This window comes from Mobula hypostoma, chromosome 2, assembly GCF_963921235.1.
Source record: "Mobula hypostoma chromosome 2, sMobHyp1.1, whole genome shotgun sequence".
NCBI classification, from domain to species: Eukaryota; Metazoa; Chordata; class Chondrichthyes; order Myliobatiformes; family Myliobatidae; genus Mobula; species Mobula hypostoma.
In genome coordinates this window covers 245,075,611-245,103,099 of record NC_086098.1, presented here as the reverse complement: position 1 = coordinate 245,103,099, position 27,489 = coordinate 245,075,611, and the positions used below count along the sequence as shown (strand labels likewise).

The following is a 27,489-nucleotide window of genomic DNA, read 5'->3' as shown; positions in this document are numbered from 1 at the left end:
GGGAGGAAAGATAAAGAGAGTCAAAGCGAGCTTGGAGAGGAACAGTGGCCCAGTGACCGAGCTGACGGGCAGAATATAGTTTGCAACTGGTATGTTGTGGGGCGACGAGTCAGTCTGTGGGGAAAGAAGGAGAAAGACAGGAGAAAGGAAAGAGATATACCCCTACTACCGGAATGCTTGGCGTAGTGGAGGGGGCGGGAGTTAGTGACGTGACTGGCGGCCGTCGGCTTCGAGTGATTGGCGGAGAGGGAGGGGGAGCCTTCTGCCCGGGGTCCGGCGTTTCTGTGAATGGGAACGAGCCCGGCAGGCGGGCGGGGGGCCGCGCTTGTCGGCCGCTGCTGACGTGTGAATCGGCGCGAGCGGGAGAAGGGGGCGACCGTTGGGCAGCGGCCCCTCCCATTGGTCGGTCGGTGCCGGGCGGGAGGGAGCGCGAGAGGCCCTCGAGCGCGCAGCCGCAGCCGCCGCCACCACCGGCGGCCGGGATGGGTCGGCGGCCGAGGGGGGAGCCGCCGGCGGCCCCGGACCCCACACCCGTCCCGCAGGCAGAGGCGGCCTGAGGCCGGCCGGGCCGCCGCGGCGTGAAGTTGGCCCGCAAACGAGGAGGCGGCGCAGCAGCAGGAGCCGCCGCCGCCTTGGCCTGGACCCGAGCTCGGCCGCGGGCCCGGGCCTACCCGCTGGGCGGCTGGAGGCTACCCGACATGGCGGGGGAGCAGGAGAAGGAGCCGGCGGGGCCGGTGCACAAGCGGAAGACAGGTGAGGAGGTGGGGAGCAGAGTGAGGGAATGGTGAGGCCGGCGTGGGAAACTTAAGGGTTGCTGGGTGAGAGCGCAGTGGGATGGAGGGGAGGGGTAGGGGATGAGGAAAGAGGGAGGTGTGGGCAGGTTGATGGACAGTTTGCGATGAGGAGATAGAGGTTGATGAGGTAGTGAGGAGGGAGAGTTGCACAGGTGACTGTGAGGAGGGCTGGGTTGGAGTGAGTGGAGTGTCTGCTGGTAGGTGAGAAGGGGACAGTGAGGGATGGTTGAGGGGAGGAGACTTGGATTGAGGTGAGCAGGGCAGATAGGGTTAGGGAGTGAGGGGGAGGGTGAGGTCAAAGGCTGGGATGAGGGTCAATGGGTTGAGTTATGGTAGGGAGGCTAAAAGGTTGGATGAGGTTAGTGGGAGGGATTGAGATGGCAGGGTCTGTGGGGGGAAGGAGAGGGTCAGGCAAGGGGTTTGGAGTGATCAGTGGCACAAGATGGATCGAGCTTCTCAATAACACCTGTAAGAGATGCTTCTAAAGGTCGTTGGATACCTGGGAGTTGAAGGAGGTGTTACATTTGCCGGCTGGTCTTGGGGACAGTTTTGATTCTACCCACCCACTCAATATGCCTGCGAATCTTTTACCCGAGTCAGAGCACAGGCTGGAGATTAGTGTGAATGATGTGCCCTCCCCCAGTCAGTACCCGATAGAACAGTGAATTTGGTTTGTTGAATGCTGGCAGTTAGTTTGGTAGTTTCTGCACAGACCGAGTTGCTAGCACATTCGCACCTGGAGGCCCCTGCTCTAATGTTGAAGAGGTCATTAAAGCAAGATTGTTAAAGATCAATATTTATTTTATCATTTCCAGTACATAAGGGTAAGGGAATAAAAATTATTGCACCAAAACACAATTTTAAAAAATCACTAATATAAATGCACGAGATACATTGATTGCCCATAAAGTAACACTAGGCTCAGGAGTGTCTGTACATAAGGTGTCTGACAAAAAAATGATACAGGGGTGTGGACAGGTGGGTTAGTGCGTGGAGGTGTTGATCAGCCTTACTGCTTGGGGAAAGTAACTGTTTATGAGCCTGGTGTTACTGGTGTGGGTGCTATGAAGCTTCCTCCCTGATGGGAATGGGACAGACAGTCCATGAGCACGTGGGTGGGACCCTTCATGATAATAGCCCTTTTCCAGAACCTGTGTATATGCTTTCTCTTGGCAGGTTCTGATGATGCGTTGGTCAGTTCTGACCAACTGTTGTAGAGCGTTCCTGTCAGCTGCAGTGAAGCAGCTTGTCAGGATGCTCTCTACTGCACGTCTGTAGCGTTCAGCTCTCTTCGGTGTCCTCAGAGACCACGAGTTTTTAAACTTTTTTGTTACTTCAATTCAGCCGGAGGCTGTTTGGCATTCTGGAGGTTGTGGCAATCTTCATCGGTTCCACCTTGGCTGGGAGATGGTTCATGAATTCCAGAGCTGTACATCTTTATTGTAAAAGGACAGTTGGTTGAGGATTTTAGTGTTAAAGATTAGATTAGCTTTGTTTGTTATGTACATTGAAGCATGCAGTGAAACGTGCCGTTTGAGTCAATGGCCAGCACAGGCGGAATATGTGCTTGAGACGGCCTGCAAGTGTTGCCATGCTTCTGGCATTAACATAGTGTGCCCAAGGTTTACTAACCTTAGCCCGTGCTACTTTGGAATGTGAGTGGAAACCCATGCAGTCACGAGGAGAACGTACACACTCCTTACAGTGGCACTCTAAAGCAGTACACTAACTACTGCACTACCATGTCAAGCACACAAACTAGAAGAAACAAACCTGCCTATGCTGTTCGATGTGACTCTGGTTGATTCATTCATGAGACTCATTCCACTGAGATGCAACACAGCGTCATAGGAAGTCATTCCTGCCTGTGGCCATCAAACTTTATAACTCCTCCCTTGGAGGGTCAGACACCCTGAGCCAATAGGCTGGTCCTGGACTTATTTCCTGGCATAATTTACATATTACTATTTAAATATTTATGGTTTTATTACTATTTTTTATTTATGGTGCAACTGTAATGAAAACCAATTTCCCCCGGGATCAATAAAGTATGACTATGATCTGCTACAGGCCTCTGCTCCTCTTCTGTACCAGTTCCACAGCCATGATCTATCAAAACCCATATTAATCTCCATCGTATATACTTCTAATACCTTGCCTCAGCAACCTGAGTGTCACCAATAAACCTGTGAATTAAGTAGCTCTGGAGTGAAATGGATGTGTGATGCCTTGATCTTAGCTGATTGGGGGTCTGACATTAGTTTGCAGAAATCGACAAAATGGCTCGAGCTCACTGATGAGAGTTTATATAACTGGTTATGATGTGAGATTCAATGGTAACTTTGATGTAAGAATTGGTAAATACATTAATGGGGTAGATATTTCTTTAGAAGTAGAATTTTGTCTGGCAGTACAGCGGTGCAATCCAGTGTCTGTGACCGTGATGCCAATTTAAATTAATCCCATCTGCCTGCACGTGGCTCATCTCCCTCCATTCCCTGTCTGTTCATGTGCCTTTTAATCATTGCTATTGTATCCACCTTCCACTACCACTCCTCGCAGTGTGTTTCAGACACCTACCACTCTCTGTAACTTACAACCATATAACAATTACAGTACGGAAACAGGCCATCTTGGCCCTTCTAGTCCGTGCCGAACTCCTACTCTCACCTAGTCCCACCGACCTGCACTCAGCCCATAACCCTCATTTCTTTCCTGTCCATATATCTATCCAATTTAACTTTAAATGACAACATCCAACCTGCCTGAACCACTTCTGCTGGAAGCTCGTTCCACACAGCTACCACTCTCTGAGTAAAGAAGTTCCCCCTCATGTTACCCCTAAACTTTTGTCCTCTAATTCTCAACCCATGTCCTCTTGTTTGAATCTTCCCCACTCTCAATGGAAAAACTCGAACCATGTCAACTCCATCAATTCCCCTCATAATTTTAAACACCTCTATCAAGTCCCCCCTCAACCTTCTACGCTCCAAAGAATAAAGACCTAACTTGTTCAACCTTTCTCTGTAACTTAGGAGATGAAACCCAGGCAACATTTTAGTACACCTCCTCTGTACTCTCTCAATTTTATTGACATCTTTCCTATAATTCGGTGACCAGAACTGTACATGATACTCCAGATTTGGCCTTACCAATGCCTTATACAAAATCAACATTACATCCCAACTCCTATACTCAATGCTGTGATTAATAAAGGCCAGCAAACCAAAAGCTTTCTTCACCACCACTTGTTTCAAAAATCTCTTTTAAACTTCTCAATCTTGCCTTAAACCCAAGTCCTCTAGTTTTAGGAGGCAAAAAAAATGGTAAAATTAAAATTGTTTTATTATTGTCACGTGCTGAGGTCATGTGGAAAAACTTTGTTTTGCATATCATTCATATATGCATTTTATCAGAATCAAGTTTAATATCTCTGGCATATGTTGTGAAATTTATTTTACACAGTGCAGTACAATACATAAAAATATCAGTTACAATTCTAAGAAATGTGGTTCTGATTAATTGGGGCACATTAGGACCAGTACATTTTGGTTCAGTTAAGCAGCTGCCCCAATTAGCCGAAGTTTCATGGAAATAGTTCAAAAGGTATAACAATCTACTGTTTAAGTAACAACTTGTGTATTTAAACAGAAGACAGGACAAATTAGAACACTACCTATACTACTGCAGTACTATAAAACGTGGTTCCCAATGGAGAGGATTAGAGCTGCAGCACAGAGTAGGCCTATCCAGTCCTTTGAACCATGCTGTCCCAGCAACTCCACAACCACAATTCATTCATTGTTCACGCCATGTTCTCCTGATTGACTGAAAATAGACAAAATCAGCATAGGCACCTGGTGGACACCTTCATGTAATGCTTTCAATGACTGCATCCTCCAAATCCTCATTTTCATTGTAACATTCAAGGTGACTATCAATACCATAATTCTTCATAGTTCCTAACTTGTTGAGGTAGTGAAATCATTTCATTTTCCCTCTTGTCCGTCTCTGACCTCTCAAAGCTTGAACGCTTGAAACCGCAGTGAGCAAGACAGTTCTGAATTGTCTTGCTGATTTCTCACCAACTATCAGTAACAGAAATCTCTGCTTTTTGAAGACAAAAACACAACTGATGCCATGTAAAAATGGTTTGCTCTCAGCACGGTATAGTGTCTAACGGCCACACAGGTACATATGGCTGGCGCTGGTTAGAAACCGTTCAACAGCAGCTTCCTATCCCAATTACCTGACACAGTATCCCAAATAAAAGGAATCCCAGCTATTCTCTGGTTTAGTTTTTGTTTTTGAAATGTTGTTCCAAATGAACAGCTGCCCTAATTAACCCATTGCACAATTAACTGGAATCCACTTTATATAAAAATTAAATAGAGCAAGGTGAGAGTCTTGGCCTGTGATGTTGACTAGTCAATGTCATGGATCCTGTCTGACCTGCTGAGTTCCTCCAGCATTTGTATGTGTTTTGCTCTGGATTTCCAGCATCTGCAGAATAATGAGGTACTGTTCACAGACAGTTCAGAAACCTGATGGCAGATTTCAGTGCATTGAGGTAGTACAAGGGAAAAGCAAGAAGAGTGCATAATAGTGTTGCAATGTATGTAGACAAAGTGGAAGGCCATGATGAGGTTTGATGTTTCCACCCTGGGAGAAAAACTCTTGACTGTCAATCCTATCTATCCTCTCATCATTCCACAAACTTCTCTCGGATCTTCCCTGAGCCTCCAACTCTGGGTCTCATAGTCAGCTTCACATTGCTGCATTTCTCGGGCTGAAAATAGCTTGGTGTTGTTTCGCTATGTGAAGGTGTTAATTTAATTAAATATAAGATAGAGAATTTGTAAACGTTAACAAAGTAACGCATAAAATACTGGAAGGACTCGGCAAGTCTGTGGAATTGAATACACAGTGGACGTTTCGGGCTGAGAACCTCCTTCAGGATTGGAAAGGAATGGGGAAGATGACAGAATGAAAAGGTGGGAGGAGGGGAAGGAAGATAGTTAGTAATATAGAAATCACCAGGTGATGAGGTTACCAGAAAGCTGTTGGATCCTAAATTGCCACAGCCAAACCACATATATAAAAAGTGTGAAGGAAAGCTGACAGTGTAGGCCTCAAATCTGTGATTGTTCAGTGCTGACCATTCCATCTTAAAAGCTGAAAATGCTGTTAATTTACAAATACTGTATACCAAGCATCTCACACAAAATGCTGGAGGAATCTATAAATATGCCACCTTGTTTCCAAAATGTTAAATTGTAAGGAGTAATGCTGCAAGCTGTGATGTATGATCTGAGTTTTGGGTTGGAGTGACTTCATCTGATACTGAGCCTTTAAGAAATGTTGATTGGGTAGATAGGAACTGATTGGTTGTGACATTTAAGTCTTCAACAATGCCTGAAAATTAAAACCAGACCAGTCACTAGTGGTAGAAATTCAGAACTGTTCTATAACTTTAACTTGAGCTTGAGTGATTGTATCATCCAAGTCAGGTTTACTGTTGCACGCACCAGTACAGGCATACACCGGTGCATTGACAAACTTGCTTGTAGCAGCAGTATCACAGAGATGTTGCATCAGATAAGCAGTATTCACAAGAAAATCAAAAGGAACATGTACATGAAAGACCACAATTTGAACATAAAACAGTGCAAATGCTCATAGTGTTGCTATACTGAGCAGTGATTAGGGTTGTGCTGGATGATTCAAGAACTCGATGCTTGAGCAGAAGTAGCTTTTCTTAATCCTGGTGATGTGGGATTTTGGGGGTTCTGTACCTCCTGACTGGTTGGAGCTGCGAGATGATGGTATGGTCGGGAGGGGCAGGGGCGGTGCAGGTGTCCTTTGGGTGTTGCCGTCACTTCTGGTGAGGAGGTGTACCTTGACCTATTGGCCTCACCACTACTCTCGAGCCTCTTGCATTTCTGTGCCTTTGAATTGTGCTAGACCATGATGCAGCCGGTCAGAATACATCTGTAAAGGTTTGTTGCCGAGCCAAATATTCTTAACCTCCTAACAAAGTAAAGATGCTGGCCAGTTTTCTGTATGAAACACTGGTCGACAGCATTATTCCCAGATCAGCCACCGTTTCACTGGCATCTGAAAATCACTTTTTTCCTTTCACTAAAATTTGAATAATAAAAGTTAGTGACTATATTTCCTGCACGGCACGGCAGCATTGAAAATTTAGCATTTGTTTGATCTGACCTGGTGCTATAAATTTTTGCTATTTTGTATTTATTGCACTGTGGTCTATTATATAAGTTATGTCAACATCTGTAGCCTGGGAGCAGAATGAAGTCAGCATCATGCAATTAAATGGCAGAAACTGAGGTACTCACTCCCTATTTGGCATCCCTGACCTTTGTTATGCCAGTACCATTTATCAGCTTAAACCTTGTCATCGGTTCATTTACAATTGCATGCTTGGTTGGTTTGAACTGTCAGTCACTTTATTAGTATTTCATGTTTTTAAGCATTTGTAGTTGACAGCAATAGAGATCCATGTATTTGCTACAATGCACAGGCTGAGTTCACTTGAATTATTTTTGTACATACAGTAAAATTGTTGAGTAAGACTGGTAACAAATTTGTGTTGTCCTTAATATTGTGACAGGCACAGTTAAGTTTGCATGCTGTCTTTAGTCTGTACTTCTATGGCATATTCTCAGGTTGCAGTACCCAAGTACCAGCAAGGGGGCACTGCATAGCTCGTGTGTAATGCTCCTGTTCCTGAGCTCCATTGATCGTCACAAGAGAGTACTGCGCAGTTGAAGGGGTGCAATCAAACCTGTCTTGTCTGCTGGGGCAAAAGGCTGATGTGCCCTGGACCAGATGGATCTTCAAGGAAGCTTCTGCAAACACGGTGGCTGTATTCTCCCTGAGTTCTAGAGACCCCAGTGGACTGGAAAACTACAAATGTACAAGGAAGGAGGGAGATGGGACTCAGGAAACCATTGATTAGCGAGGCTAACATTAATCATTGGGCAAAATGGTGAAATCCAGTACTAAGGAGGTAATGATTAGTTGAGGTTTTATGGAAGGGAAATTTAAAGAAATTAAGTTTCTCTGGGGCAGTATGGATCAAGCGGAACCAATGGATGTGATTACTGATGCTGATTTCCTTCAGCAGCTTCTTATTGCTCTACGTTCCAGCATTTGCAATCTTTCGTCTCCAGTAGATATAATTTCTTTGGATTTCCTGCCGGCGGGGTGGGGAGAAATAGGAGAGTAGCAAACTAACGGGAAATACGAAAGGAGAGCTGTGTCTCTAAAAATTCGTTGTGGTGTGAGTGAAGTTAATGCACTATGGCAGACTGGAAGGCTTTAACAATGGGTATTCATAACTGGCACCAGCCTACCTGCCATCAAGGACGTCTGTATACCTACCCCGCTCATGGACTGTCCCACTTCCATCAGGGAAGAGGCTTGCCTGTATCCATACCAGGACCACCAGACTCAAACAGTTACTTTCCCCAAGCAGTAGGCCTGATCAACAGAGTCAGAATCTGTTTTTCAGTCTGGTGGTCTTGGTGTGGAACATGTAAGCCGCCCCTCCACGCCCCCAGTCATTTCCTGTCAGTCACCTTGTGTGTTGCACTCCTATGCCTAGTGTTACTTTATTGACATACAATTAATGTACATAAGCTATTTTAGGTATTTACATTTATTGTGTTTTTTTTTTGGATTGCATCAGATCTGGAGTTAGCTATTTTGTCTCCTTTACACTTGTGTACTGGAAATTACATCAAACAATCTTGAATCTATTGCAGCCAATATTACTGATGGCACAAAAGTCAGTGTGTTGGTAAGTTCTTGAAATTGACATGGGCATATGAAACCACAAATTGTGAAAGGGGCAAGAAGCTGGCAGATTTATTATTTATTTAGAGATACAGTGCAGTAACATGGACTATAATCTGGGAAATTGTCAGGCTGCCCACTTCAGAAGGAAAACTGGAAAAGCAAATTTGTTAAAATGGAGTGTGACTATGAAACATTGTGGTAGGATAGGGTCTGAAGTTGCCAGTGTATGAAACAAAGGCATGGTGTGCAGGTACGGTGACTGACAAAATGAGAATCAGACCAACTTGGTTATTAATTGTTTTCTGTGATGTTGGTTTTGGTATATCTAAGTGATTTAGTTGTTTTCTTTCTTGAGTATTGACAGTTGGGGGCAGTAGGGCAGAGAAATCTATAATAAGGGGAGGGAGTACTGAGTGGTATGGAACAGGGACTTTTGAATGTACTGTAGGTTTACAGATTGTTAAAGGTAGATGGACAAGGTGGTCACAAACTATGCAGGGATGTGTACTGCGACCCAACGGTAGAAGCTGGGATTAAACTGCATAACTTTAGTGAGGAAGTCAAAGCTGTTTCTGCATCATATCTAGCATTGTGAGACAATGGTCTTCTGAATGTGCTCTGTACCTACATGTTCTGACAAGTGACAACAGAGAAAAACATGCAAATTAAAGAGTGGCTGGCAAGGGTGGTTGAGGTGGTTTGATGTGAAGTTCCACTGGCTCACTGCCGGGATACTGCTTTATCATTCTTGTATCGTTTGAACTTGAGAAGGGGTGAATTACAACTGCAGACTTTGTGGCTGACTCTCATTTAGGGGATTTAGTTCTGCAACATATCTACTGGAATAGACAGGTTGACACCAACATTTCGCAATTACAACTACAAGGTAGTGCATTTCAGTGGAAGATTAACTAGCTACAGAGTTGTATAACATGACCAACCTGCCTAACTGAGCTAGTCCTATTCCTTTTTTTCTGTTTTTGTCCCTATTCCACCCTCTACCCACCCCAAACCTTTTCTATTCGTGTATGCATTTAAATATTGTAGCTGCACCCTTCCCAACTACTTCCACTTGTTCCATAAACCCAGGAGGTACAGGGGCCTTCGATCTCACACTACCAGGTTCAGGAATGGTTATTATTCTATGGCTGTCACACTCCTGAACCTGCACTCCCCTCAACTCTGAGCGGATTCCATAACGTACGGACTCTGCAACTCATGTCTCAGCATTTATTTATTTTTTATTTGCACAAATTGTCTTTTGCATTTTGGTTGTTTGTCAATCTTTGTTTATGTATCGTTTTCATAAATTGTATTTCATTATTTTCCTGTAGATGACTGCAAGAAAACAAATCTCAGTGACATGTACTTTGATAATAAATTTATTTAGATTTTTGATGCCCACTGTGTGAGGAGAATGTTGCCTCTCAGGCCCCTTGGTAAATCTCTCCCCTTTCACCTTAAATCCCTGCTCTATAGATTTGTGCACTCTTTCCCTGGGGGGAATAAATTGCCTCCTCACCTTACCATGACCTCAATTTCAGAAACCATTAAGGTCACCCCTTAGCCTCCTTTGCTCCATGACACGTCCTAGTGTGTCCAGTCTCTGCTTGTAATTCCAAACCTCCATTCCTAGTAACGTTCTTGTGAATCTTTTTTTGTACCCTTTCCACTTTGAATGGAGTCTTAATGTGGACAAGACAAAAGAGATGATTGTGGACTTCAGGAAGGCACAAGTTGACCACTTTCCATTGCACATCAATGACTGTGGCCATAGTGAAAGTGAAGAGCACAGAGTTTCTTGGTGTGCACATAATGGATGATCTAAACTATGCCCACAACACCATCTCACTAGTGAAGAAGGCTTGGCAGTGTCTACACTTTCTGAGGAGGTTGGAGTGTGCAAGGTCTCCACCCCTATTCTAACAACCTTCTACAGGAGCACCATTGTGTCCTGTCTGGCTGCATCATTGTGTGGTATTGCAGCTGCAAAGCAGTGGACTACAAGACCCTACAAAGGACAGTAAAATCTGCAAGAAGATCATCGGGTTCTCCCTTAACCACATCCCCACCCCGCCCATTTGTGACATTTCAGAATCAGGTTTAATATCCCTGATGTTGTTTTGCAAGAACAGTACATTGCAATACATAATTTAAAAAATCTGCCAATTACATTAAAAATATTATAAATGTACATTATACACAAAAGAGGTGAGGTAGTGTTCATGGGTTCATTATTTATTCAGAAATCTGATGGTGGTGAGGAAGAAGCTGTCCTAAAACACCGAGTGTGTGTTTTCAGGCTCCTATACTTCCTCCCTGATGGTAGCAAAGAGAAGAGGGCATGTCCTGAGTGGTGGAGGTCCTTAATGAAGCATGCTGCCTGTTTGCGGCATTGCCTTTTGAAGGTGTCCTCAGTGCTAGGACACTTGCTGGGAGTGTTGTATACTGAGGGCCTGCAGTATTGTTGGTGGTCCCTGCTATCCATCCCACAAACTCATTAATCCATTACTGTCAGGAAGGAGGTACAGGAGCATCAGGATTAGGACTGCCATACTAGGTAACAGCATCTTTCCCCAGGCTTTGAGACTAATGATTACTCTGCCACCACTGAGATCTCATCACTAGAACAATGAACTGTTGCTGTTTACTTGTGCTACACCCTGCATGCACCCTGTATTTTATTAACTTATCTGTGGTAATATTTTATGCGTGTTTTGTGGGTGCACTGTGGTTCAGAGAAACATTTCATTTGGTTGTATATGTACAGTCAGATGACAATGAACTTGATCTTTAAAGTGTATAGAGATCTGTAGATTATAGTCATTTAAAGTTTTGAGCCCTGTAATCAATTTCATCCTTATCCTGCTAAACTAGAAGCTGTGAGAGTTCAGTGTTGTGGTCCAGCTGCTTTCTATCCAAGTGATTAAAACACAGAGACACGGCCATAAAGCCCTGTTTTAGGCACCCCTGGATCTCTAAGTAGTTCTGGGAAGGTTAAAGTGTAGACTTACTGAATGAAAATCATTGTACCAACAAGGCATGCCCACAATATTTAAAAGATCAACTCTTGATCTCCCAATCCACCTTGTGGCTCTTGCATTTTCTCTGTAATTGTAACACCATATTCTACATTCTGTTTTCATTTTACTATCTTGATATAGTTGTAGTATGCTCCTGAATGGCATGCAAATAAAAGATTTTCACTGTCTTGGTGCATGTGACAATAAAACCAATACCAATCGGACTTGGAACTTGGGTTCCCATGGGATTCAGTTAGCATTTGGCTTGGACAGCATAAACAGCAGCTGTGCTGAAAAGGTGTTTGTGATGGGCAATGCCATGGCACTTACTGATGCACAGACAAATAGATCCCAAAGGAGATTTTATTTGGATCATTATGAACAGATGCCTTTGAACATTTTGGGCTGAATCACTGCTCTCAATGCATACCAGGAGCCTCCAGTTGTGCAGTCACTTTAATCGGGTTTAAATCGTGATGTAGCAAGCTTTAGGTAAATGCTACACAGTGAGATGGAATTGTGTTGAAGATGTTGATTTGTTTGTCTTGTGTAGGTGCCAATGGTGGTGGGACACAACTGAAGAGTCCAGAAAAGAAGAAGCGGAAATCCAGTGCACAGGTACCATGTCACTTTTATCTTTGTCTGCACCACACCTCATGATGTGTCAGTTTCAGCTCCCTTCCTTCTATCTGTCCTAGATGAATACAATATGGAAACAGACCCTTTGTCCTAACTGGTCCATGCCGACCAAGGAGCCCACCTAAGCCAGTCCCTGCTCCTTTCCATATGCTTATCTAAATATCTTTTAAATGTCTCATATTCTCATCTCCTGATCCACTTCTCTAAATTCATAATATATATATATTTCACTCACATCTACTGTGAAGTGTTTCAAGAGGTTGATCATGGCTATAATTAACTCCTGCGTGAACCTGGACTCACTGTAATTTGCTTATCATCGCAATAGGTCTACAGCAGATGTGATCTCACTTGGCTTTTGGAATATCTGGGCAACAGCAATGCATACATCAGACTGTTTATTGATTACAGCTCAGCATTCAACACCATCATCTATTCAGTACTAATCACCAATCTTCAAAGTTTTGCCATCTACAACTGGATCCTCAACATTCCTATGGGAAGACCACAGTTAGTGCAGATTAGTGATAACAGCTCACTGATATTCAACACAGGGTTAAAGTTTAGCCCATTACTCTACTCTCACAACCCTGTGGCTAAGCACAGCTCAAACTCCATCTGTAAATTCACCATTGTTTTTACTGTTAGTAAAATCTCTGGTGATGAGATACTCAGGAGTAAAATTGATGAGTTGTTGAGTGATGGCGCAACAACAACCTCATTCAACTTCAGGAAGATCAAGGAATTGATTCTAGACTTAAGGATGGGGAAGTCAGGAGAACACACCAGTCCTGAGGCAACAACAATGGAAAGGGTAAGCAGCTTCAAGTTATTAGGTGTAGGTATTTTGGAGGATTTATCCTAGGTCCAACATATTAATGCTCTCACGAAGAAGGCATGTCAGCAGCTCTACTGCATTTGGAGCTTGAGATTTGGTGTGTCACCAAAGACTCCAGCAAATTTCTGCAAATGTGCTGTGGAGAGCATTATGACTGGTTGCATCACCGCTTGGTATGGAGTCTACAATGCAGGCCATGGACTTGATGACTGAATAGCCTCTTCAGTCATCCTTGATCAGGGAATGCTGGATGAAGACAGAACAGATCATGGTTTTACAGTTCTCCGTTGTATAGGATATCCAATGTTTATGATTTCTACAAATATACGGTGGAGAGTATTCTGACTGCCTGCATCACGGCCTGGTATGGAGGCTCCAATGCACAGGATTGCAAGAGGCTGCAGAGGCCAGCTTCTCCATAGGCACAACCCTCTTTACCATGTAGGACATCTTCAAGAGGTGTCACCTCAAGAAACTGGCGTCCATCATGAAAGACCCTCATCATCATTGATATATCCTCTTCTTTATACCATCAGGGAGGAGGTACAGGAGCCTGAGGACCCGCACTCAATGATTTAGAAGCAGATTCTCTACCATCAGATTTCTGAACAGTCCATTAACCTACGTGCCTTGTTATTCCTTTGCACTATTTATTAACTTTATAATGATTTGTGTCTTTGCATTGTACAGCCACGAGACAAATTTCTTGTCGTATTAGGCAGTGATACTAAACCTGATTCCCACTAGACTATCCACTTGTGTTCCCTCTTCTCAGATGCTGTATACAGGTTTCCCCCGCCATCCGAAGGTGGAGCGTTCCTGTGAAACCGTTTGTAAGCCAGAATGTCGTAAAGTGAAGAAGCAATTACCATTTATTTATATGGGAAAAATTTGTGAGCGTTCGCAGACCCAAAAATAATCTACCAAATCATGCCAAATAACGCATAGAACCTAAAATAACAGTAACATTGTAAAAGCAGGAAGGATATGATAAATACACAGCCTATATAAAGTGGAAATACTTTTCTACAATCATTGCCACACTGTTCTCAGTAGCGAAAATCTCACGCAAGCGCTCTCGGCAGAAACACTCTCTCCAGTAACCTTTAAGCTATGAAGCTGCCAAATCATACCAAATAACACATAAAAATACACAGCTGATATAAAGTAGAAATTATGTATGTACAGTGTAGAATCAGTTACCGGAATTGAGAAGTCAGCACCCAGCACACTGATGATGGTGTATTAGGCTGAGTTGTCGGAGGTTGGGGTGGTGCAGTGGTCCCCAACCTCCAGACCGCGGACCGATACCGACCTGCGACGAATGCAGCGGTGCAGCGGTAGCCGGGACGCACCCAGCGCGTCTTTAAGAAAAAAGCTGAAATAAATAAGCTAATTAATCAATTGCCTCTGATCTGGGCCGACATTTGCGTGCCGGGCAGCACCTAATTAATTAGCATGTTTATTTCAGCTTTTTTCTTAAAGATGTGCTGGGTGTATCCCGACTACCACTGCATTCTCCGCGGCAATGTATCGGTCCGCGGCCTGGGGGTTGGGGTGGTGGGACACTAGGGTGTCATCTCATTGTCGTCTGTTTCAATCAGGGCAAGCAGGTCATCTTCTTCTATGTCTGCCTGCCTCGATGTCGAAGGTCGAGGTTCATCTCTGTTGTGGCTGATGTGGAAGGCTTGAAAAACGACAGTATGCTTGACTACTTTGCCTTGCACGTTTTTCTATCATACAGTTCTTTGTAAGCACTCAAACCATGCTGCAAATATGCCCTAAACCGATGTACCCTTTCAATCTTAAAGTCATACTTTTCTGCAGTCATTGCAGCAAAAATCTCATGCAGTTGCTTCACGTTCAGTTCCTGGGTGACTTCACCTTCGGTCCGTTCGCTACTGCATTCGGTTTCGATTGTTATCCTTTCCTCTTCCAATTGCATCTGCTCTTCATCTATCAGTTCTTGGTCATGGGATGCCAAATCCTCTTCAACATCATCTTCGTCAGTTTCCACAAGCCAAGCTCACTTCGTCCTTACTTCGTTCACCACAATCGAAATGCTTAATTATGTCTAGCCTTAAGAGCTCTTTCAGGCTTTTCCGATACCTTAGAACTCATCTTCCTAACGGCTGCTCACAGGCACGTGATTAAGTAATGCCAGCTAGAATGCAGTTCCGGGGGAGGAGCTTGGCTGCTCAGGGTGCGTGCTGCCTTTTTTCGTAACAGTGAAAACATCTGTTTTCGCTAACAGCAGGTAAGTAATGTAGGTCTTTCGTAAACAGCGAGGTTTCGTAAAGCGAACGTTCGAAAAGCGGGGAACACCTGTATTTGAAGAATTGCCCATTAATATTATAAAGTATTAATAAAATTGTTTGTACTTGCAGCAGGGCGAGTTTACTTAGTTTGCATTTTTTTTAAGGAGTCATGACTAAAAAATCCAACAGATCGGATTGCAGCTTGAAGGAATTTTGATGATCTGTGCAGTGACCGTGATCTATATTTAAATCTGTGATCACTGTTTCAAATAGATTTCCAGGAGATGAGTGTTATAAACAGACGATCAAGGGAGATGATGTGTGCCAGTTCTTCTAATTTCCTCTCCTGAAAATCCTTCAGATTTTCCTTGTTCTATTATTTACCCAATGCCCCTTTGAAAATTCCTGAGCCTATAAACGTGCTCTCTTTTTTAGTTCCCTTTTTCTTGGAGAAAGACTACATTCACCCTGTCTGTACCCTTCATTCTCCCTAACTCCAAGGTTATGAGCATGGGCACCTAGATGACTCCACTCCAACTTGCTGCATTTCATTTTAGTAACAAAGGTTGTCCCATTGTCTCAACTGTCCTGAATCTCTCCTCTTTGACCCGGTGTTCTTTCTGTTTAACATGTCAACAATCTGTTTCAGTGGCAGGGCCTTCTCACCCATTTGCACTTTGCCTGCTGTCTAACCCACTGCCCTTCTTTCCTGCAGGCGGCTCAGTTCTCGCATCTTTCCGAGTTTGCTCCTCCGCCCACCCCGATGGTCGACCACCTAGTGGCCTCAAACCCTTTTGATGATGACTTCACTCCCCCAAAAGGGGCAGCCCCGTCCAGCCCATTCTTCAGCAATCCAGGGGCCTTTGGAGGGTTTCGGCCGCAGTCTTCCATCCCGCCGCACCTTCACCCGGCTTTCAACCCCGGACCTCAGCCCATGAGGCGCCAGCCGCCCCATCACTTTGCTCCAAATCAGCTAGGCGGAGGTTTTGGTATGCCCCAGAATCCGAACTTTGCTCAGCCCGGTGGCATGAACTTTGGCAACCCACCCTTCAACCAGGGTATCAACCAGACTTTCAGCCCCCCTCCTGGCCAGCCTCTTCACCCAGGACCTCCTGGCATCGGTCCAAGTGGCAACTTCAGCTCCATGATGCCCCCGAGTATGGGCCAGCCACCCAGGGGTGACATGACCCCGGGTGCCGGCCCGGGGATGAATCCAGCCGCCGCACCCCCCATGGGACAGAAGTTCGTCCAGATGCCCAACCCCTTCAACCCGAATCCAGCACCCCGGCCCAACCAAAGCTTCTCCAAAGGGACCAGTCAGCACAGCCTCCTGCCGAACCCCAGCTCCTTCCCTAGTCCAGACCGGAACTTCCCCCTGCCCGAGGATGGTGGCAAGCCTTTCAACCGTCCCGCCAATGCTTTCAACCAGGGGAGCGAGCACTCCGGCTCACCGGCAGCAATCAATGGCAACCAGGCGGGCTTCAACCAAAACACCGGTGGCCAGAACAGCGGTGCACCGGATGGCAGTAACTTCCTAGTGGCAACCAGCAAGAATCCATCCACTCACCGGCCATCATCTGATCCGGTGTACCCCTGCGGCTTCTGCATGAATGAAGTGAATGACGACCAGGACGCCATCCTGTGTGAGGCCTCCTGCCAGAAGTGGTTCCACCGAGAGTGCACTGGCATGACAGAGACAGCGTATGGTCTGCTCACCACGGAGACTTCAGCTGTGTGGGCCTGTGACTTTTGCCTAAAGAGCAAGGAGATCCAGTCGGTGTGCTTGCGGGAGAACCTGGGCCAGCCAGTTGTAAGTGATGGCTGAGGGGCATTTGTGAGATGGGGTGAGCCTGTCTTCCATTGCTGACTCTTGACTGGAAACCTCAGCCCTGTCTGGGCAAGGAAGGGGATGTCAATAGGGTTACGATACACTTGCCTTTTTGTTACGACAGATGGGGGAAAAAAGTAGGCTCCTCTCCCAGTGAGAGTGGGCCCCACCATTTTCGGGTTGTAAACTTTAAAATGCACATGGGAGTGTCCTTCATTCTGTGTGTCTGGTTAGGGATTTTATGTGTATTTGTGTGGTTGGGTGGGGGTGGGCCGGGAAGAAATGGTCCTTTTGTCCCGAGGAGAAGTGTGGAAAGAGTTCCCCCCCCCCAACCCCCACCCCATGCACAAGACAAGACTTGGAATGCTGGAATGAGAATGGAGGGGTTGTGGGGGCGCAGTCCCTGGGGTTTGGCAGGGGGAGATGGGAAGTTGCTCTGGAAGTATCTATGTGAATAAAGCATGATGCAGTGGACGGGGGAGGGGGTGGAGGAGATAGATACATATTTAAAGGTACACTGTTGCAAGTTGATCACTATATATTAATGGGCTGTGATATGAAAAGGTAGAGGTGAATAAGGCAGGCAAGTAAATCACTCATTGTACTGGGTCTGTTGGGATCGAAGGACTTGTTGCACTGCCTCCCTCCACCCCCACCATCCCAAGACCACTTTAAAAGAATAATGGCTCAGACGTTGTCCAAGTTAAATCATAGGCATCAATTAACTCTGAATACCCTGTGCAGAGTTCGCCCTCAGCTGATGTCACAGAACCTTTGGGGTATGCAGGAGCTTCCCCTCCCTGCTCTCTCCCCCTCCAGCTCGCTGGCTCCCAATAGCCCTTGTGGTCAGTCTTATGGGAATATAAATGGCTTCACAGGAACCGGCCCTGTTTAAAAGTTTGTATTTTTGAATTCCGTAAGCTGTGGACTGCCTGACGAGTAGATGTTGGGTTTTGCTGGCTGCTCCTCTGAGCAGTAATGATACTTGCCCATTATTTCCCCTCTAGCCCTCTTTTCCCCTTGGGCAGTACTCTTTTTGTTGTAGTGGGGGGAGGGGTCAAATAACAACGTTTCAAGCACTGGCTCACACCTTCTACCTGACACAGGCTAGCAGAGACAATCCTGCAACTCCTACCTTCCTCTGTGAAGGGTGCCAGGGACAGCAACCAACCCTTTCCATTAGGATTGGAGCATGAACGCTTGAGTTGAAACCATGAGGTCCCCCCTGTTAGCAAAGGGAAAAACAGCTACCTGAATCTGCTGTGCCACCAAGCCCAGGATAAGATTAGAGGCAGTGACCATGATACCAGAGGTGTAGCTCCCAAAAACGGGGCATATGGCTGCTGAGGAGGATTGCTGCTTCATTTGCCTACGATTTTTCATCATTGGAAATGAGCAGCGTATTGAAAATTGAGGGGACAAGGAACTATGGATGTGGGAGCTACTGGGCCATTCCAGCACTGATTGGTCCTTTCAGTTCCCTTGCCACCAATTCCTGCTTGCACAGTCACAGCCTGTGACATCTGTGTAAGGCCTGTAGCACAAGGCTGTCGGAGGGTAGTATTTGAAAGTTCTGAGAGAGCTGGGGCGTATGTGGGGTGCACGGGGCTAAGAAATGACGCAGTTATTTTTATAAATAGAAGATGGCTTCAAATTAATCCAGAAACCAAAGGTTCTGCATTTAAACCAGTTTCATGTGTTTGCACTCTCTTCGCTATCACCAGTGTTTCCTTGCAGTCTTGAGTGGGTTAGGAGTCCAGTTTTTCGCCGGGAGATGTAATCCCTTTTAACCTGCCCTTAAGGTGCAGTGGCTCGTGTGATGAACTGGCCTGTGAATTCAGCTGTGCCATATTTTTCATTTTTTGACATTGGTGAACTTGGCATCTCTCAAGACTACCTCATTGTAATTGGGAAAAAATCTTGTGTTTTTAAATGCACACAGTTTTTTTTATATAAAGGTCTCTTTTGGTACAGAATTCATTTTGATGCCGCTCAATTCTGATCCTCATTAAGCAAACTACAGTATATATAATAGTGTGTATGTTATCGTATGATTAATGTACTGGATATATATCAAGTTGTGGTATTGTAATCCTTCTTAATTTCTTCCCTCCAGTGACTCATGGAAAGCTAACTGTCAGTACCTGGCGTGGGTCTCCTGTAACCCTGCACTTGCAGTTAGTTGGGCGAGGTGTTGTACCTACAGAAGCCCCCTGAAACAGCATGTGGGGCTCTGTCTTCAGTTTGGAAAAGTTTCTTGGTCTAAACTCCACTGATTGTACTGAATATTACAGTTTTAAGTATTTTGCCTGTATCTGTTTGTGTGTGTTGCGCTAGTGGGTGTTATTTTCCTTTGCTATATTTCCACTTCCCTTCCACTCCCAACTGGAATGTGCTTATACTGTTTCCAGGGAGTAACAGTGTCCCCAGTTAGTAGTTAGAATTAAAGGTACTGACCATAGCCCTTCCAACCTTCTGCTCTTCACAATTCAAATGAAAGAAAGCAGTAAGGAACAAGATACAGCCAAGGACAGTTGCACGTTCAGTCTGGGGCAGTCATTTACGTGAGGTTATGAACAAATACTAACCCTTCCCACACTGCTCGTTAGGATGCACCAAACTGCTGGTGTCCCTGGATAATGGTGCTGAACATCAGATGGAGCAATTAAGGGTCTTGCTGTAATGTCTGGCTTTTCCTAATGTGTATCTGTTCCTTATGAAAGAAGCCAGCGTCTTGTTACTAAATAGGGCTGGAACTTTGGCATGCCTTCATGTGACTGTTTACCAGTTATGAGCAGTGTCTCCCAACGGAAGCGGTTCAGATATCCAGGTGACAGCTAATGTGAATCTTTAATCTACCCTGGAAAATTGAGACTGTCTGGTGATAGAAACTGCTTCTGGAGATGGACGGGTGACGGCATCAGATATGCTGACAATTCTGGGCGGTACCAGTTTGGAACATGTTCCAACACAGCTCCAGTTTTTGGGTCGTTTAATAATGTAGGCTCATTGTGATCTTGGGATTTTGTGGAGGGCCATTGAAATGATTCCCCGCTCCAATTTTACCTAGTGCTGATACCTATGTGCAGTAACCCGACCAGGTACTGAATGATACCAAACCCCTTTGATTTTTGTGACAATGCAAAAAAGAATTGTATTTCGTTGTGTTTCCAGTTAGGTGGCAATAACCTTTTAAGGCATACATTAATGCAGGGCTGGTAGAGATGATTCACAGCTTCCTGTTCATGGATGTATGTTCAAGTACTGCTGCACTAATGACATTTTTGTAGACACTGGTATCTCCTTACTGTGTAGCTATTCCAGGGTTATTTGTATGTGCTTGTTCCCACATCAAAGCACTCTGTCTGTCTTCCTCCACTCCATCTTTACCTTGGGTAACATTCAGCTGTCCCAAGCACAAGGTTATCAGACTGGATTTGCAGTTTGGGCTGTTATCTTATCCCCTCTCAACACCCCCCCACCTCAAAAAAAAACAACAACACTTTAGTAAACTCCATTTTAGTGGAAAGAATGAGATTCATTTTGGTGTACGTGGTCCTGAACTTTGGGTGTTTGTGGAGAGAGAGAGAGGAGAGAGAGATCCTGGTGCAAATGTAAAGGCTCGTTCTGTTTCCCCACCTGTGAAAGGTCTCGAATAGAGCAGATGTACTAAGGAGGATTTGTATGTTTTGTGATTACTTGTCCATGCAATGGCTTTTTAAAAAAATTTTAGAAGCTGGTTGAGCCAGTACATCAGTGCTGTCAGAAAGGACATGCACCTTTAACAGTTCCTTTGTTTGCATTTACAAAATACAATTTGGATCATGGCCTATGTACATTTTTTTTTGAGTTTCCTGTGGACTTACTTCCACTATTTTTTATTTTGATTTTGTTGACTTTTGTCCACTGACACTTTGGGAAATGATTCATCCCAGCTGGATTAGACTTGTCAAAATATGGATGGTGCCTAGAGCGAGAGTGGACTGGAGCTACAGTGGAAACCAACTCGATACGGTGGCAGCAACTTCACTTAACTTATTGTGTGATGTGTAAGTGTCAATTTGGAATACTTCTAAAACTGACCTTGCATGCATGTCATTTCTTTCAAACTTGTGTTTTCGCAAAATTTTTTAATAATAAATTACTTTGTGCATATTTGTAATGGAGTTGTCCGGTTGTAATTTTACACTCCCACCTCAATGTGTTGCAGTTATACAGTACTTAACCACTTTGTTAAAGCTCCCTTGTCACAACAAACAACCTCAATGCACTGTATGGTTTCTTATTGATTGATAGTCTTAGGAGAATGCGTTTGATATTAGCTGAATATTCCCCACGGGAAGATTACACTTGACCCTTTGCTTTCCTTGTTCAGTGGTACAGGACACCAAGTACCACACTTGGCATTTATTTAACTCCTTTTATCTAGATAAATATCTACTGGTGCTTTTCAGGGTGGTTACTAGAACAGGAGACGGGCATTGAAAGGTAATATTGCCGTTATGAGGGGCATTCAGAGGCTGATCCTTGGAGTGTTTCAGACAGAAATGAAAAGGGGTTTCCAAAGTTGGAGCTGTGCCTGGTGCTGCAGATAAAGTCCTGAAATTGAAGGTCAGTGTGGCCCCACATAGCTGGGCAAGTTGTGGGTACCAGAGTCACTTGGCAATTTTTAAATTGCTATGACAAGTGTCTGTGATGGAAGAAAATACATTAGCTCTATCAGTGTTGAAGACTCTGGAAGGAGGAGGAGAGAACCACACGTGTTGCTAATCTCTAGGTTTCCAGTTTGAGCTTGCAGGGTTGAGAAGTAATTATTTATCGGAGGACCTGTTGCTTGTCTGCGGCATAAGCGTATGTGTTAACAAGATCAGAAACCAGCCTCTTTCGTCAATACCTCAAGACATTGCAGTAACTGAGGATTCCCAATGGTACTTGAGGTGCAAGTTGTGCCATTTTTAAAGAAACCTGCAATTCTAAAGAAATGGTTTATGAGCTTAGAGATTTCAAAATGTTGATCCGCAAATTGATATGGGGAAAAGCCTTTTTAATTAAAAATGAAACGTTGAGTGTTGTAAATTGGGGAAATCAGCACATTTCCAGATCCAGATCCTGGTGTGGTCAATGAAGGCTTAAATGAAGCTGGCAGTGCACAGGCCTTTCAGCCCATCTAGTCCATGCCAAATGATTCTGTTAATTCTGTTGGGTAGATGCTTAATACTTGGGTGATGAATTTGTTCTGGATAACTTTGACGAGGGGCATCGTTATGCTTGGTCCTGAGACATCCTGGGTAGAATTGTGGATCGCTGGGGGCTTGTTTTCTATTGCTGTTTATGTCACATGTGGGTGCTGTGCAACTTGACACTGCAGGGAGAGTCTGGGCCACTGGAGGGCAGTCTAGAGTGCTGTTGGATTAGGGTCACCCCGGCCAGGTTTTCAGTGAAGGATCACAAACCAGTTGGATATTTATACCAACTGTCCAACTGGAAGGTCACTTTCACTGACATCAGTTCTTTGGCTTCAGACTGTCCTGTCATAGCTAGTGGAGCCACTCCAGAACAGGAGGGTTGGCCCAGTGCTCTTCCGATTGTGAAGCTCAAGATCCCAGAGGGATAATACTGTGAGCATGGAACATCACACTGCTGTAGGCTTTGGCCGCCTTTTGATTCCCCACTTCTTGTGAAGTTGGAATTTGGTTTTCCAGCTATAAAATATCTTGAAGGTCAGAAGGCTTGGTTATCTCACTTCCATCTCCCTCCCTCCCTTCCCAGTGAATCAGTCTGAGATTCTAAATCTGCCACAGTTCACCTTTCAGCCAGCACATTCTAAGTGCATTTTTAAAGGAACTAAGATGCGGAATGAGACAAAAAGGAGATTTGCTTGCCAGCAGTACTTGTTACTTGTTACCTGCCTTAACCCCAGTTTTGAACCCTCTTCCCCTCCAGCACTAATGAAAGCAGACTACTTGTAGGTGCCCTTCATACCACACATCTGATGACAGTATTTTGCTTCCCCAACACAACACAACACAGCTTTGGAGATTGTAGACTTGCCCCTGTGCACAGCAGCCCTTGCTTCAGACACTTGCCATGGCAATAGCTCAGAATCAGAGTGCCTGAGCTTGACTGTTGATGTCAGTTTGGCATCATCCTGTATACATATAAAAGCAGCTCTTAATTTTTATCTAACTAATCCAAACGTCAGAGTAAAATGGAGCTCTGAGGGAGAGACAGTACACATGTTTCCTGACAGTGGTAGAAGAGTTAACACTTCTGTGAACATCTTCCAACCCATAAGCAAAGTGATTATAATCTAAATACTGACACAGACATTGCTTGGGCAAAGGCTATGGATTCTTTTTGCTTCTCTTCCCACCCCCACACAGTAACTTTAAAAGGTCAATGCTTGGCCCATGTCTATTCAGTGTCAATTTTAGGCAGTGAATGGCCCCATGTAGAGTGTAAACACTTTTTAACTTGATATTACAAATGATTGTATTGCATAAGTCTGTACAGAACATTGCATTTTTAGCCTTTTGTCATTTTTTGCAGGATTTTAAATAAAAACTTCAGGTAAATGAGGCTAAGGATTTGCTGTTTTATTGCTGTGTATGTGTAAGTGTGTATGTCTTTTCTAATTGTTGGCTTCAATACTCCATTAACTCATAAACACGAGATTCTGCAGATGCTGGAAATGTTGAGCAATTCTCGAGGAACCAGGAAGTCAGGCTGTATCTATGGAGGGGAATAAACAGTCAACACTTCAAACACAGGCCCTTCATCAGGACTGCAAAGAAAGACCAGAATAAGAAGGTGGGAAGAGGAAGAAATACAAACTGGCAGGTGATGTGAGACCAGGTGTGTGTGTTGGAGGGGGGAGGGGGGAGGTGTTAGAGATGAAATTAGAAGCTGGAAAGGTAAAGGTTAAAGAAAGAGTTTAATGGGAGAGGACATTGGACTATGGAAGAAAGAAAAGGAGAAGGGCAGCAGAGGGAGGTAATGGACACGTGAGAAGAGAAAGGGTGAAGAAATGGGGCGGGAGGAATTATCAGAACTTAGAAAAAACATTGTTCATGTCATTGGGTTTGAGGCTATCCAAACAGATTATGAGGTTGCTCTTCCAGCCTGAGTGCAGCCTCATTGTGACAGATATCAGAATGGGGAAGTTGAATTGAAATGGTAGCCACCTTCCCATTTATTTAGAGATAGTGTGGAGCAACCCTTCTAGCTTTTTGAGTCTCGTTGACCAACAGCCTACCAGTTTAACCCTAGCCTAGCCTAATCAAGAGACAATTTACAATGACCAATTAACGTACTAACTGGTACCTCTTTGGACTGTGTGAGGACATCCACGTGCACATGGGTAGGAACATAAACATGTTTACAGAGGATGGAGGAATTGAATGTCGAACTCCGATGCCCTGAGCTGTAATAGCATTATGTTAATTGCTATGCTTGGACAGGCACCCCATGTTGGTCTGTCTGCGGCAAAAGGCCGGATCACTTAGCGACTTTCAGTTTCATTGATGCTGCCTGACCTGTAATCCTCCATCACGTTGTGTGTTGCTCAATACAATATTGATGTAGCATTGAGAAGTCTTCAGTGGTAGCACAGCATGGAAAAGTTACAGACTAAGGGAAGCAGTCGCAAGATTGGGATGTTGTTAGATCATCAGGGATTGGCCACTTAAAACTGCAGTATGCAGGGATCTCTTGCAGAATATAAAACAGTGCAGCACAGAATGTGTTCTGAACACAATGCCAAATTAAACCAATCACTTCATCCCCTGCATTTTCATATTCCTACCTAAAAGCCTCTATTGTATGTTTCCACCATCACCATGGCACTACATTCCACAACTCCTACCACTCGGTGATTTTAAAACTTGACCCTTGCTTGATGGAGAACTCCAAACATTTGGAAAAATCAGGAGTCTCCAGATGCTGGGAATCCTGAAATCAAAGCAGTAAATACTGCAAACACTTAGGTCAGCTTGCATCCATTGAGTTTTGACCTGAAATGTCAACTTTTCCCCCCCTCCATAGATGCTGCCTAACTTGCTGAGTTCCTCCAGCATTTTGTCTGTGTTGTTGAGAAAGGAAAGAGAAAAGGTGGAGGAGGGATGGGGAGAACGATGGGACCATTTTTGGGGCAAAACCAAAACATGATGGGGCAGTTATTGAACTGCTTTGTCTCTGCATTGTGCTGCTAAAGATGTGGGACAGACTACACAAGTTTAAAAAAAAAACAACAAATTTAGAAAAATAGAAATAGAAACCAAAATAGTTCCAAGGGTTCACTGCCCTCTGGGTGAAGAAAATCATCATCTCAGTCCCAAATTGTCTGATTTCCTGAGTTTGAGGCAGATCAAGCTAAACATCCTACCTAGGGCAATGTCAAACAAAAGATAAGTCTTTGAAAACCTGAAATAAAGACAAGTTGCTGAAAATATTCAGGAGTTTGGGCAGTGTACTGGACGGGAGAGAGCTGGCCTTTCCGGATGGGGGTGTGGTCATTGCCCTGGGTATATATGTATTTATTTATTGAGATACAGTGCAGAATAGACCCCTCCAGCCCCTTGAGCTGTGCCACTCAGTAACCCCTGATGTAAGCCCAGCCTAATCATGGGAAAATTTACAATGACCAATTAACCTACTAACCAGAACGTCATTGGACTGTAGGAGGAAACCAGAGCACCCGGAGAAAACCAACACATTCCCCAGGTACAGACTCCTTACTGGTGACATCGGAATTGAACTTCAATAAAATTGTATTAACTGCTACGCTACTGTAGGGCCCCCTTGTCACGTGTACTGAGGTACAGTGAAAAAATTCTCCTGCACCGGTTCCTCTTCTGGGCTGAGGCACTGCCTTTGTTTCAGATTCCCTCCCTATCCTGTGTTTGTCTCTTGGTCCCACCCAACAGAGTTTTTTTTTTCAGAATGTGTCACAGCTTGGTGCTGCAAAAGCTCTGCTTGTGACCAGAAGAAACTCAGCACGTCACAGAGACCAGCCTCCCCTCCATGGACTGTCTATATCTTTGACTGCCTCTGTAAAAGTAGCCAAAGTAATCCAGGGCCCCACCCAACCCAGACACTCTCTCTTCTCTCCCCTCCCATCAGGCAGAAAATTCAAAAGCCAGAAAGCATGTACCACTGAGCTGAAGGACAGTTTCTATTCTGTTATAAGACTATTGGTAGTTCCCTAGAAGTATTACATGGACCCTTGACCATACAATCTATCTTGTTAACACAAGGAATTCTGCAGATGCTGGAAATTCAAGCAACACACATCAAAGTTACTGGTGAACGCAGCAGGCCAGGCAGCATCTCTAGGAGGAAGTACAGTCGACGTTTCAGGCCGAGACCCTTCGTCAGGACTAAGGGTCTCGACTTTCGAAGACCCTCCTGATGAAGGATCTCGGCCTGAAACGTCGACTGTACCTCCTAGAGATGCTGCCTGGCCTGCTGTGTTTACCAATCTATCTTGCTGCACTTACTGTCCACATGGGCAGGAAGTACGTACTGAAGCACTGTAACTGACACTTTATCCTGTAATCTGTTGTTTTTTTACCTTATGCCTCAAAGCACTTGTCATGAAATGATGTGTACAGTTAATGTATTATTGTCACATTACAAAGGTACAGTGCCTCAGTATGTACTTATTGCCCATTTCACCCTGGCATTTAGGGCAGCAATGAAGGTCCTCCATCTCTGGTGGTGTTCAGGGCTTCATCATGCCAGTAGCTTCCTCTCGGTTTTCACTACTGTCAGTCATGCAAGTCCCGGTGGAGACTGAGGAATACCAGTGTAGTGCTAACCACGATTCTACCGTGGTGCCTTAGCCAGGGTACAGTGTTCACAAGACCATGTTGGAGCAGAATTAGGTCACTTGGCCGTTCCGTCTACTCTGCCATTCAATCACAATCATGGCTGATTTTTTTTTTCCCTCAACCCCATTCTTCCACCTTCTCCCCATAACCCTTAACCCCACCCCCTCACCAATCAGGAATCTATCAATCTCTGCCGTAATTACTGTACACCCAATGACTTGTCCTCCACCAGCTTCTGTTGCAATGAAGTCCATAGATCCACCACCTATGGGCTAAAGAAATTCCTCCACACCTCAGTTCTATAGTCATAGTCATAGTCATACTTTATTGATCCTGGGGGAAATTGGTTTTCGTTACAGTTGCACCATAAATAATAAATAGTAATAGAACCATAAATAGTTAAATAGTAATATGTAAATTATGCCAGTCAATTATGAAATAAGTCCAGGACCAGC

General features: G+C 44.6%; 2 protein-coding genes across 4 annotated transcripts in view; both read left to right on the top strand.

The window, feature by feature from the left end:
- The first annotated feature begins 622 nt into the window (after window positions 1–622).
- On the top strand, window positions 623–21,366 carry pygo2 (pygopus homolog 2 (Drosophila)). Of its 3 annotated transcripts, none has more exons than XM_063041890.1 (4): window positions 623–753; window positions 12,195–12,259; window positions 16,092–17,186; window positions 19,321–21,366. In XM_063041890.1, the coding sequence occupies exons 1-4, from the start codon at window positions 699–701 to the stop codon at window positions 19,321–19,323; spliced, it is 1,218 nt and encodes a 405-aa protein (XP_062897960.1). In that variant the 5' UTR covers window positions 623–698; the 3' UTR covers window positions 19,324–21,366. The 3 variants fall into 3 exon arrangements, with proteins under 3 accessions (XP_062897960.1, XP_062897959.1, XP_062897958.1); XM_063041889.1 differs by having other exon boundaries at window positions 16,092–17,220; XM_063041888.1 differs by having other exon boundaries at window positions 16,092–21,366.
- Window positions 21,367–23,968: 2,602 nt separating this feature from the next.
- The window catches only part of LOC134343050 (pre-B-cell leukemia transcription factor-interacting protein 1-like), a 35,570-nt gene continuing 32,049 nt past the window's right edge, over window positions 23,969–27,489 (top strand). The window contains exon 1 of the mRNA XM_063041887.1: window positions 23,969–24,044. The gene's annotated coding sequence lies outside the window, so the exon portion shown is untranslated. The remainder of the gene's footprint in view (window positions 24,045–27,489) is intronic.